The sequence below is a fragment of the Sinohyriopsis cumingii genome, chromosome 6 (assembly GCF_028554795.1).
Source record: "Sinohyriopsis cumingii isolate HCF-2022 chromosome 6, ASM2855479v2, whole genome shotgun sequence".
Lineage (NCBI taxonomy): Eukaryota > Metazoa > Mollusca > Bivalvia > Unionida > Unionidae > Sinohyriopsis > Sinohyriopsis cumingii.
Window position 1 is genome coordinate 20,915,829 of NC_142966.1, and position 14,110 is coordinate 20,929,938.

The 14,110-nt window shown below is 34.3% G+C and overlaps 1 protein-coding gene across 2 annotated transcripts in view; it reads right to left on the reverse strand.

Moving 5' to 3' along the window:
- The window catches only part of LOC149796471 (cGMP-inhibited 3',5'-cyclic phosphodiesterase 3A-like), a 259,042-nt gene that overhangs the window by 141,221 nt on the left and 103,711 nt on the right, over positions 1–14,110 (reverse strand). For both annotated transcript variants that reach the window (XM_089961176.1, XM_089961177.1), the window contains exons 3-4: positions 9,662–10,306; positions 3,545–3,877 (exon numbers count right to left, since the gene is read on the reverse strand). In XM_089961176.1, coding sequence (XP_089817302.1) covers positions 3,545–3,877; positions 9,662–10,306 — 978 coding nt within the window. The remainder of the gene's footprint in view (positions 1–3,544; positions 3,878–9,661; positions 10,307–14,110) is intronic.

The window sequence follows — 14,110 nt, forward strand, 5'->3', positions numbered from 1 at the left end:
CAATCTCCTTTTATGGGAGATATGCAAAACAAAAAGGATAGACAAATTCAAATTTGATAATAGTTACCACACTTCTTAATCTCCATGGATTCTGACTACTCACAATTTATACAAAGTAGTTTCCACAACACTAGGTTTCAAATCACAAACAGAGACAAGTTCTAATTAGAAACCAAGTATCTCTGGCAAATGCAGTAATCCATCATTATAATGCTGTCCATGGGAGTCATAGAGGTTACAGCCTATAATGAGACCACCTAATAATGGAGTACTTGATGAACCATATATAATTTTACTACCCACCAAATAAAAGGGATAAATGACCATATCAACCTACAACAGGAACTATGCTATAATGAAGAACCTTATAATGTAGTGAGTGCTGTATTAGTGCATGGCTGCCATTCAAAACCTCTAAAATCTTCAGACAGCTCTGTGCCATAAGATTCTTCAAGTGGCACAATTTTGAAAAAGTCAACCACTTTACCATCTCACACAACCTTTACTTTCTCCCAAATGATAGTTATTATCTAGCAAAGGTTGATCTCTATTGAATTTACTGAACATTTCTTGTCAATAAGTGCCATGGAGGTAGTATTTTCTCACTGACATGATCATAAGATCATCCAACCTACATGTTTCACTTTTTCGACAACTTCTAAGGTATAGTTGTTGTTGTTCTAGGGTTTAATGCCATTTTTCAGCACAAGATAGGCTATACATGGTGGCCAGTATAATTGGTGGAAGAAGAACCCTGGAAAATCCAGGGAAAAACCACCGACCCATGAGAAGCTACTGGCAGGCTTTCCCACATACCCACGCTAGCCGAGCCTTGGACTTGAACCCATGGAGACAGAGGTTGTTTCCTGAGACAACAGACCCTTTCTACCAAGACCTTCTTTTTTGTTGTTATTGTTGTTATAGGGTTTAACGCCATTTTTCAGCACAAGATAGGCTATACATGGCGGCCAGTATTAATGGTGGAGGAAGAACCGGGAAAACCCCAGAAAGAACCACCGACCCACGAGAAGCTACTGGCAAGCTTTCTCACATCCCCACATTTGCCAAGCCCAAGACTCGAACCCACGCAGACAGAGGTGAGATGACAGTGATCTGTGGCGGACGGCGCTTTAGACCACTCGGCTACTCAGGGCCCCCCTTCTTTTTTGTTCAGACTACCATCTAGCTAAGAAGTCAAAAACTTTAACATTGCGCTTAATGTAAAAAGGATAAGTACATGGACCTTGATCTATTTTGCGGACAGACATAGAGACATGCACGTGAATGCCAAAGTGATAGCCATCTCAAGATTCTGAAAAGGTGGAGATTCTGCAAAATAAAATTTTGCACGAGTTTTGCTAGAATGTTATTTTAGCCTGTAATCAGTGTCACACTGTAACCTGACTGTATCTGACCTGTTACAACTTTCAAACAAAACTTTAAACCAGGATCTTAACATATATTGAGGCTGCCCACGCATTGTAGCAGCACGAAACAGTAACACATATACCACTCCCTTGATATCTCAAGCCCTGATAAGTCACAAATCTGCTTATAATGCGGGGTCAGGCGTGGATCCCATTTTTTAAACCAGAAAATACCCCAAAAATTGATCCCTATTTGTTGAACTTGAAGACAATCACGATCAAAATTACTAATGGAAACTCTGATGTATCGCTCGTTTTATCGTCAAAAACAGTAGAAAGGACCTGGACATTTTAATCAACGCTATGAAATATCAAATTTAAAATAGGTCATACAATTTTTTACATCTTCTTTCCAAACGACATTCCATGTACACCACAATTAACGATACGTAAGGAAATTTCAATCAATGAAAATGTCACTTACGAAGAGTGGAGGCAGTACTTTAATAAATAAATACAAATTAAATAATTTTTTATCTACTGAAATTTGTGTTCTAGTTCTATCTTTTAGTTTCTTTTAAGTGTAATTTTCATAAATGCAATGTGTCCTCTTGTAATTAAACATAAAATGTGTCAATCTACCATAACAGCTATGTCTGCGAGCGTTTCTCTGAGAACCTAATTAAGTGCCAACTATGTTTTGATAACTGACTTCCAGAAGTATTTGTTGTATTGTTGCAGTGAATTAAAAGCTGGCCTCCTTTGTATTATCACCTTAATTATGTCTTTTGAATCCAAAAAAGGAGGTGGAATAAAAGAAAAGTTAAAAGACACAAAATTACAAATCCTACGAACTTGAAATCTGGCAGCCCCGTTTGTATGTCGGGTTAACTCACTTGTTTTGATCGATCGAACACTTATAAATGTTACTGTGTATGTAACATAAACTACCTTAAATTAACCGACTCTTTCGTAACTATGATCAAAGACAACAAGGCAGCCAAGTGAAATGAATACTTTGTAAAATAAAGAGCTTGATTTCACAGATACGGACCATTGTGTGCAAGCAATTTTTTTGACACTTTCTGAACTGGCACTTAGAGATATCCTCAAGGATGATAAAAAGTTTCATTATTACTTCCAATGACATCACAACATCAATACTGAACTAACTGAACAATAAAAAAATTGAGTTTCGATGTAGAAGATTGCCTCACGAAAAAATGTTGCATGTTTTTGAAAAAAAGGGATATTGTTTGGTGGTGTATCAACAGTTAGTCTAGTTCCCTGCCTTGTGGACTCCTGATTTGGCAGGATAATATTAAACACCGCTACAGGAACCAGACTCGTCAAGAAAACAAAAAGCAGTGATGTAATACACAGATTTTTTTGCATACACGTGACGGTTGTTGAAACCAGTTGGAATGATCTTTCATCTGTTGGACATTTTGAAAATAAATGTTATTTAAACAGAATAACGAAGAACTTCATTAAAAAAAGCACATTATTTAAAAATTATTATCAACGTGATTGTAAAATGAGGATTCAGTCAATAAACAGCCCAGTTCCCTAATGCTGCTCCCCCCACACAAGATTTTCTCGATGTCCATGTGATTTTTTTCAATTTGTGGAGGTCCCTTTGTAACTCAATTCTCGCTTATAGTGCAGTCTATGTTTGTGGACCAAGTTGTGTGTGAGTTATTGAGGGAGAGGTGTATGTCTAAGTTCTGCTTATGCAAATAAATGACATTCCTTCTGTTATCTCATTTCTGGCTGGCAGAGAACAAAATGCAAAACAGTAAATAAAACAAGACAAAAGCCATGGCCTCCATGCTTAACTCAAAACTTTGATAATGAGGATACTCACTGTGATAGATAAAGATAAGTGTATGCTAAAGCTTTAGTCCAAATCCTGGTGAGATAAAATGGTACTGAATTTAAAGGAAAGTATTAAAACAAACTTAAGACACTGAGGTGTCAATGATGTGGATGGACATGCAGACGTATGAACATACAGATATGCACAAGGATGTCAGAGTGATGGCTATGCTGACCCTTTCTACCAAGATCATCTATAAAAAAATTATAAAAATTGTGTTCAAAATTGTACTGTGACGAATGGTTTGTGACCCATGCAAGATAAAAAAATGAGACATTTCTCAAGTTCATATTCTTACCTTACTGAGTATAAAATTCCCACAGATATCTGAGAGTTCAAAAACTGGATAATCCCATTCTGATAATCGATGAATATTTAACAATTCACACTTGTCAAGTTCAGAATCATCAAATAATTTGCTCATAAAAGAATTCTCCTTTTTATCAATGAACTCTACAGTCTCCTTTGAAAGCAAATCTGTCCTACTGTTATCCACAATTTGTGTCAGTCCACTTCTTTCTGCATTTTGTCTTATATTCACAATCTCATCACTATCTTCATCATCATCCTCATCTTCCACTGCCACCTCTTTCCGCTCATCGTCATCACAGTGTCTACTATGTAAGCTTCTCTGCAAAGAAAAAATAAAACATTAGCCTTGAAATAACGCTCATCTTCATTTTTGAAATAGTGGACATCTTGAAATGCAAAAACCGTATCATTAAATAAACAAGCTTCTAGGGATGGCTAGATGGTAACACGAATGCGACCAAATTAAAATCCAAGACTACATGCAACTGAGTATACACAAAATGAAAACTGTTGTTAAGCAATTACTAACAATACCTTATGTGCCCTACACATTTAAATACAAAGGATTTTAATTCAGTGCTTATTTTATTATGTATATTTAATCTGCATTAATTGCATGGGTTTCTTTTTATTTGTTATATGCTATGGGTTATGTAAAATTGTATTTTGTAGGTGACCTTGTCCAAAATCAAATAAGATTTTTTTTAATTTTGTAAATAACTAAAACATAGCTAATATTTCCTCTGTATGAGTGGGTTTGATATAAGGATCATTATCAATAGAAGTAAACATATTTATCTTGGTCTGAGTTAAGGACATTGTGTTTACCATGTTCTTTGTTATAATTTTAGTAACAGACCTTCTAATTATTACTAAGATTTTCCAAGAAATGAACCTCTGGCCCTCATCTGGGTTTTTCTTCTGTGTATTAGTTTCTTTATATAACCTTCTTTACTGGAAAAATTATTTATTTCCTGTGATAACATCTGGGCTGAAATAATTTATATTGCTGCATTCATATTTTGATTTGGCTGAAATTATTTGTTATTCTCTGGAGTACAAAATGCTCTATAATATTCTTGGAAAGAGACACTAACTGGGAATTATAGTGAATTCAAACAAGGAAACCTTGGATTATATTACTGTGATATCAGCACCTTCAGCATTTGGAAATTATTTGGCATACCACTAAAGATTATTCTGAACTTAACCCATTAGGGATTCTGTTAGTAATTATACGATAATTTGGGATTTAATTACTGTATGTTCTTTCTTTTTACATTTTCACTTTGTATTCTGGGAAATTTTACAAAACTTGCTGGTTTTTGATTTTTCTACTAATTTGTTTAAGATCAATGAGTCACACAAAACTGAATGCAAAACGCGGAATGATTTCTACCTTTCTGTAAGCCTTGATGAGCAAAATTCACCATTGTTTCAATGAATATCTTTAAAATTTCAACTGAAATCTGCACAAATTTCTTTTTTTAATCACAAGAGCACATAATTCTGATGTTCATATAGTAACAACCAATAGCTATGAGTTCTACCATACTTACAATCTAGATTTTACATCTATATGATGTGTGATGTGACTATACCACATGATGTGATTATAATATGTACAATAATCAATATCAACAAGAGCTAGCACCAATGTGTGCATTACAGTGGGTCACATTCTGTAAAATTTCCTTGGAAGGGCCTCAGACAGACAACAATTCTGAACAAGAGTCCCTCAGTGGTACTGACTTTATACTCTCCAAACAGAATTTCCTGGAATTCAAGGTAAGACCATTTCTTCTTTCTAACAGCCAAGTGAAACAATCTCTTGAATAATAAGATTTTCAAATTGGACATTGTGTCAGCTACATCTGATGTAAGATCAGCATCATTTTTATTTGGGTCCAAATAAGACATTATTATAAGGCTTTTGATAAAAAAATCCCATATGACCATACATGCGGAGAATTAGTGAAAAGATTTTCATTATGTTCATTGTAGCAATCATATCTGAGGTCAATTTAACATTTTTATTCAGGACCGACTAGACATCATAATTTGCCTTCTGGTGGAATCCCCATGTCCATTTGGTATGAATACATCCTCCCACATAATGGAGAATCATGAATAAGACAAGGTCCACTTGTGCACCTCAAATGGTCCTGTGCAGAACAGTCATCTTTTTCACAGATGATGATTATGCAAGGATATCAGAAAACAGGAGGGCATTCAATAATGGTGATAAGTAAGTACTGCATAATTATAATTAGTTTTACGCCTCCCCCCAACTTCATTTTAACAGCAGCAATAACTTACCCATTGCTATTGTGCAAATGAATTTGTTAGGTAGGTAGGCTGATGTGTTAAACTGATCAGAAACAGAGAAAATGTGAAGTTTCACCACAGAGGGAGAGATTTATCTTACAGGATACTTGTGTCTCTGGGCTGCATATTGTGCAAAAACTATGGGTCCCAGAGTACAAAAAAATGTCTGTGCTTTGATGTGCCAACAAATGAAGGTAGAAGACGACAGCAAAGGCTTGTCAAAATGTTTGCCTTCATGATGTCCTCCTAAAAAGATTCAGATAAGCACACGAGGCAGTGATGGTATGACTCTCATTGGCTTTTAGCTTCCTAAAGAAAAGGTCTCTGTCAGTAAGGGATTAATAAGCTCTTTTGTTTGTGGTACAATCCATAATGATATAGTGGAAGCCAAAATATCAATAGTGCCCTTACGAAGGATGAAAAGACGTTTCATACCCTTTTCTACTGGAAGTATTAGTATAGAAACATAGTACCAAAACTGGGCATAAAAGCCTATCTTGACTATCCACAGCATAGACTTGACAGAGAAGAGACTGAGGATCACTATAGGTAGTGAAGCTACTGAAACTGATGTTTTTAAAAAAATTCCTAAAATTTTAGTTGACAAAGCAGAGAAACAGACAATCATTAAACCTAAGTCCCTCCCTACCCCCAATAACTTAGTACCTGGATCATAACATGGAAATTATTGAGATCCCCACCCTATGCATCCTGTGGTCTTTCCCTGCCCTCAATAATTTAGTCCCCTCATTATAACATTAAAACTATTGAGATCCCCACCCTACAATAGTTACTAGGCAAGAAGAGACAAATTCATATACTGACCTCACATGACATCTGCCCATGTGATGGTCCTAACTCTCAATGACCTAACCAAAATGCTCACACTTTTGGATGAAAGTCAAAAGGAGTAGATATGCATTTCATATCAATAGAATTGTAGCCATGATATATGATACGTAGTTGGTTGTGAATGACAATGGTGCCAATATGACCTACTAACCATGGCCACCACAGCAGTCATCATAAAATTCTTGTTATAGTTATACCTCCCGAACAGAGAGTTGCATCAACATAGGGTTTTCACTGGCATACTTTGATCAATACTAAAACGATTCTTATGGTCATCTTGAAAATCTTTTAATGACAACCTCATTGAACAGATAGTTGTACTGACATGGTCTTTTCAGTCAAACACTATAGCAACATGTAGCAGGTCCTAAATGGAAATGGTGTCAATCTGATCTCCAACATGGCAAACCAGACTGACCAGCTCAGAATCTATTATCACATGTACTCCTCTGGAATAAATGATAGCATGCAATGACAGAGTTTTCACAAAATAAAAATCGCTAAAATTATGGTACTGCCATGGAGTTTTCAATATAAAAAAATCACTTGAATTATGCTATTGGTCCTGAATGAAAATGGTATAGATCTGAACATGAATATGTATGTAATATTGAAAACTAGTGTGAAAGCCATACTTATTTGATCTTTAGGTCAAGTCAAAGGTCAGTGCTTGCATTTCTGTACTTCACGGAACAAGTGACCACAGTGACTTGTATGTATACCAATGAATTTTGACACAACTTTTATTTTGTGGCTTTTCAAAAGACAATTGACAGTCTGCAATCTGAGTCTGATTTGAAGTTCAATGATCTTGACTTGTTTTTTTACATGTGACAGCATGACTGCCATGTATAGCCTATTGTGCACTGAAAAACAGCTTCAAATAAAAACCAACAACTAAAAGCATTTGAGCATGATAACACACACTAGTGTGGATATATCTAAAGAATATCTGGAATAAAGTCTGTTAAAAAAACTTGGATTTTAAAAATAAAAGAAACTAAGCATGTGGATATATCTTGACTGCATCCTGAGGTAAGTTCAATGATTTTTGTACTGTGTAACAGAAAGTACTGGAACATGTAACAAATATGGAATATTGAAGTTTCTAAAGAATATCTGAGATGATTCAATACTCATAATAAAAGAAGGGAATAAATGGACTTCAGTATATTTCTACAAATTCTTTTCAGCTAGTGGAGCATCAATTCCTCAGTGGACTCTTACACTAATTTGTGTAAAGACTTCGACGGTAAACCAAGAGACAATTCAGTATGTTCAGATACAGGTACTGTACACATCATTATTTAAAACATGGCCTTGGATTATTATCAAATTGCCAACTAACTTGTTTGCCTTGGGGGAATTTTAAGTTCTCACCTAGGATGGAACATTACAAAAGAAAAATCCTGATTGCTCCACAGCAAATGTAAGGAAGTTTAATTGTGCATGATTTTCATACTGATAGCTGGTTAGATGTCCTGAAAAACTTTTGTTGGGATTGGGAATTTTATCAGAGGTATTAAAACTTTTCCTTTTTATCTTTTTCATCAATGATTTTATACCTTTGGTCTCTCTTTTGTCCAACTGTAAAATGCATCATAATTTTTGCAAAGCCTGATCTGTCTGGGTGCCACACTGAATAAACCGATTTAGGTTTATTGAAAGGAAGATTAAATTCCTAACCCAACTCAATACATGTGCATATATTGGCACTCTTCTGACTCTGAATTTTCAAAATATATACAAACTACGCATTTATTTAAAAACTGACCAACAACTACCCTGGGGACTATTTTTAGCTCATTAAATAGAAATACCCTTTTCAAAAATTTATCTTTTGCAAAGAAACAAAATATTTGTTTAAATAATGGCAGAAATGCATATCTGACCTGTTACACCTCTCCTTTGATAACTCATGCACAACGGGGTCCAAAAACATAGACCACACTACATGCAAGGACACGAGTTACAGAGGGACCTCCCCAAAAAATCTGCAAGACTTCAAGAAAATCATCGGGGTTGGGTGGGAACTGGACTGTTTAATGAGTGAATTCTAGTTTTATAATTGCATCCAAAATCATTGTCAATAAAGCGCTTTTTCAGATGAAGTTGTTCATCATTCTGTAGAAATTACATTTATTAACATCATTCCAGCTGGTTTCAACCACCACCACATGAAAACATTTGTGTATTACATCACTGCTTTTTGTTTTACTGATTAGTCATGTTCCCAGGGTGGCTTGTAATAGTGCTCTGTGAAACAAGGAGTCTATGAAGCAGGGAAACGAACTTTTTTTGAAAACATGCGACATTTATTTCACGAGACATTTGTCTACATCGAAACTCAATTTTTGTATTGTTCAATTAGTAAAATATTGATGCCGCAATTTCATTCCAAGTAATAGTGAAACTTCTCATCATCCTTGAAGATATCTCTAAGTACCAATTCAGGAATTCTCTGAAACTCATTTTCTCCACAATGGTCCATATCTGTGAAACAAAGCTCTTTATTTTATAAAGTATTCATTTCTTATAGTTACCTTGCTACAGTTATGATTGAGTAGGTTAATTTACGGTAGTTTAATTAGATTATGTACACAACAAAATTTATAACAGTGTTCCAATGATCAACTAAAATGAGTTCATCCGACATGCAAAAGGGGACTGCTAGATTTTAAGCATGTAGGATTTGCATGATTTTTTACTTTTTGTTATTCCATCCAATTTGTCATCCAAAACTGATCTAAAAACTCAAAACTGACCTAAATGCAATTCTTAACCAGAAGGACAGCTGGACAGACAGACAGACACTATATGCCCTGCCATTGTTATGGTGAGACACGAACATTAATATTAAAAAAAATAAATGAATTCAAATAATCAATATTGGGGGTATTATGTAACTCCTGAGATCACTTACCACACCAATCTGACTCTGCTGTGTACAAGAACCTTCAATGTGACTGGGATGTGTAATTGTCACCCTTTTAGGCGGCGATACTGAAAGCAGTTCATCAGAAGTAGGAACATTATCACTATGATCACTACTGCTTGGGGAGTCATTGCTCTCATAATCTGAGGTTACATTTAACTTTCTAATGTGTGACGAGAAATGTTCTTTAGTTGAAGAGGGCATTTTTGTTCTGTCCTCCTTGTCAGAATATGTGTCCATTCCACCTTTGAAGGAAGAACTGATTACCTTTTGTGGTTTTGATACACACTGTGTAATAGCAGTTTCTGATGTGGAAAGAGGAGTCATGCTTTTGCGTGAAAGTCTTTTGACATGATTATTTGAGCTAATGGGTTGTGTCGTAGCTGCCATAGAAAATGATCTGGATTTTGGAATCGTAAGCACAACTGTCTGAGAACTAGGGGATGGACTATTGCTTCGACTTCCTGTAGGACTGGATCCTGGAGTAACATCCCTTGTGTGACGAAAACTTGCACTGCGAGACCTGTTTGGTTCTGGTTCTAATGTGGGCATGCCTGTAGCTGATGTGGTGGTTGTCCAGGTACTGGTTGACATTCTTCTGATAAGACTGGGAGGTAAGCTACGACGTAATCTCTAAAAAGATTGAGAAACAAAATTGAGCCACAGTCTAATAATAATAATAATAATAATAGTCATAAGAACAACTTATTTTCAGAGGTTACAACTCATTTAGCCAAATTTTCAACTAATCTTTAATCAGGCCTACACAGGCATACAACATTCCATACATGTATAAAATATTTATAAAAGAAAGAAGAAATCAGCATCTTAATTACAGATTAATGTCACACAAAATAATTAACTTAAAACTTGCAATGTTCATACAGGTGCATCATGCAACATGTATATGTCACTGGTTTATGCTATGATAAGAACAATGGATATGCAGCTGGAATATTTGTTGAGGTACATTATATCTTGAGAATCAATCAAATGAGTTATGTATCCAAATATAATAATCACCCAATTGTAAAATCATACAGAAGGGTGTATAACCACAAAATCTTTACAGCATGAAAAAGAACTTGTACTCTAATTTCCAGGAATATGATTGATTCTAACTGGGATTAAACTTAAGAAAATTTGGCATTAGCTTAGTTTTTGAATCCATATAAACCAACCAAATTTCAATAAAACTAACGTATGAAAGAATGATTTTTCATTTTCTCCTTTTGCCCGAGTTTAATTGTTATGCTCGCACAATTTCGTGGCCATTGGGCTAGAATCTGCTTCGTTATATAATCTGAGATATTTAAAATCTCTGATAAATCAGTCATGAGCACTAAACACACTTCCTCCCCAAGAATAATTTCTTGCTCAATCAGATATTAATAATGATGTCAATGGAGCAAAATCATCTGAAAGGTTGTTTTCTGGAACTTATTCTGTCACCCATTTTTATGATAGTTTTAAGTTATTACAATCTGAGACCACTCTGTTTTCCTTCTGGTAAGCATTTATTAAATTTGAAAAGTCAGAGCAGAGCACTTGAATGTACTTGATGAAGAAACAAAAACATGAAAAATAAACTTGTAGTATAAAGTATTAAAAATATTGGCAACATTCTCAACTGAACATCCTTTCACTAAAGAAAAATGCTGAATCAGCACTTGCCGAAGCAGGTAAGTGATCAGAAAATTCATTAAACCAGATATTCACATTAAAACAGATTCCTTTTCTTAAAATAAACCTGGAACACTTAGTTCGTGAAACAGCAATCATTATCAAAAGTCAATTATTTTACTGTTCTGTAATATAATATTGATGCCATGATTTCACTGCAAGTAATAGCGAAACTTCTTCTCATCCATGAGGAAATCTCTGAATGCCAATTTAGGAATTACAAATTAACTACAAACTCTGAAAGTAGCAATTCATTAAAAGAACATCTCTGTGAAACAGAATTTTATGTCATCATGTATTTATTTCACTTGGTTGTCTTGCTATTACATTCAGTGCTCAAAAAGTCTTATAGCCCAATACCTATCACCTAAGAAATTGATTGCACTAAATGAAATTTGAAATTTAATTCAAGATGTTGAAAGACTGGTAAATTATTAATATTTGTCCCCATGTATGCCCCTTACCCCATACTTCTATTGAAAGTGATAAGCAATGAGTACAAAGCGAAGCATAATAATTGTGATCTATGAATTGGGAATAGACTCAACTTACTATAAATAGTGCTCACATGGCTTTAACATACATGTGATTCTAAAATACTGTTTTAGATATTTATGTAGGAGAAACCAGGAAGCGGCAGTTAATAATAATAATAATCAACATCATCTTAATGATACTATTTTACATTATTCACAACAACACAAAAACAGTAATAATAACTGGTAATGGTATGATACTCATGACAATAAGAACAAAAGATTCGGCAAAACGGACTCTTGTAAAAAAAAATACTCATTATTTAAATATTGATTTTGTATGGAAATGTATAATACAGGAAATAAAATCATATTTATTTACTTATCTTAAATCTCCTAAGTATGGAGCTTACAATCATTTTTATTATTACTATTGTTATTAAAAGTTTTGATATTTCCACCTTCAGAAATGTATATGTATGGACATATTAAATGTAACAAAATGGACTTACTGGAAATAAAAAATAATCTTTGTTATATTAACTGAGGGCCTTGTTAACATAAAATTGTTTTTTTGTACATTTGCTGCTTGATAGTGTTTAAAATTTAAGTTTTTTGATACCACTGTTATAGATAAATTGCATACACTGTGCAGATGGAGCACTTGAACATTAGAATCTTGCCCTTGAATAATATTGTATTCCAGCGAAATGTCAATTTGACATTAGCCTGAATGCCATGCCAGATATCCAACATTTGCACAGAATATTTAAATCCAAATTGCTCATGTGGAAATCACATGAGAGAAAATCCAACTTATCATGTGTCTAATTGAAATCAAGGTCCAAAATCTGCACATGTGACAATATGGTTAATTATTCCTTGGTTCACAAGGTTTAACAAACTGCACACATGAGCTTGCAAAATCAACCCTTTCTGCATACATTTTTAAGAAAGTTCAAATGTGCAGTTTATAAGAAGCTCATTAGAATTGTTATTGATTTTTCTGCATGGCTACCCCTAATCAAAATGCCAATCTTGAAAATTGACGAAGTTCTGTTTGGGTTAACAATATTCTAAGTCCAAACTGTCCACACTTTTCCAGGGTTTTCCCTGCTGAAAAAATTCTGATCCCAAACTGTCCATGGTTTTCCAGGCATTTCCAGCCTTTTCCATGTACAATGTCCAGGTTTCCATGCTAAATTCTGCAAAGTAATTCATTTTTTCAGGGTTTTCCATGTTTTTCCACAGTAATCCATAAATTTCATGAGTATACTACAGAAAAAGTACTGCTGGGAAAAAGTATTTGATACAAAAGACATAATACAAGAAGGTCAGCCTTTAATTGAGTTTAACAATACAACAAATATTTACAAAAATATGGTATCAAAACACCGTTGGCACTTAATTAGGTTCTCACAGAAACGCTCATGGACATAGCTGTTACAGTAGATTGACATATTTCACATTGGAATACAACAGGGCACATTATATTTATCATCATCACACTTAAACAGAACTAAAATATAAAACTAAAAGACTTGATATAAAAACGTATTTAATTGGTGCCTATTTATTAAAGTGCTGCCTCAAGTAGGCATTAGTGAAAACTTAATTGATCAAAACTCCATTGCATACTGTTATTTACAGTGTACCGAGAATGTTGTTTGGAAAGAAATTTTAACAAAATACATGACTTGTTATTAGAAGTTGATAATTTCATAATGTTCAAATTTCCTTGTCATATAAACCGCTCTTGATGATAAAGCAAGCAATATATAAGGTTTCAGTTACTAATTTTGACTGAAATTTCATTATGTTCAACAAATTGGGGTCAAATTTATGGTACTTCCTAGTAAAAATATTGGATCCATGACTGATCACACATTATAAGTGGGTTCATGAGCTATTGAGGGAGTGGTGGCATGTGTGGGTATGGATATGTGTGTGTGTGTCTATATATATATATATATATATATATATATATATATATATATATATATATATATATATATATATATGCCATAACTGTTGAGAAACCTTCTGAAAATTACATAATTGGTTACATGTTATCACATTATATCAACAAAATAAAATGGTCGCTGCAAAACATATGATGCTCCAAAACTGGTCACAACGATATTTGGTGTTTTCTTCTTTAAAATTTTGCTCCCAAACTGATCACATCAATGTAACTGTGGTTCTGATCAGTCACGTGATCAATATCATTTCATGGGACCACAATGCACTTATGGGGAAGTGACCATCACAAATATGC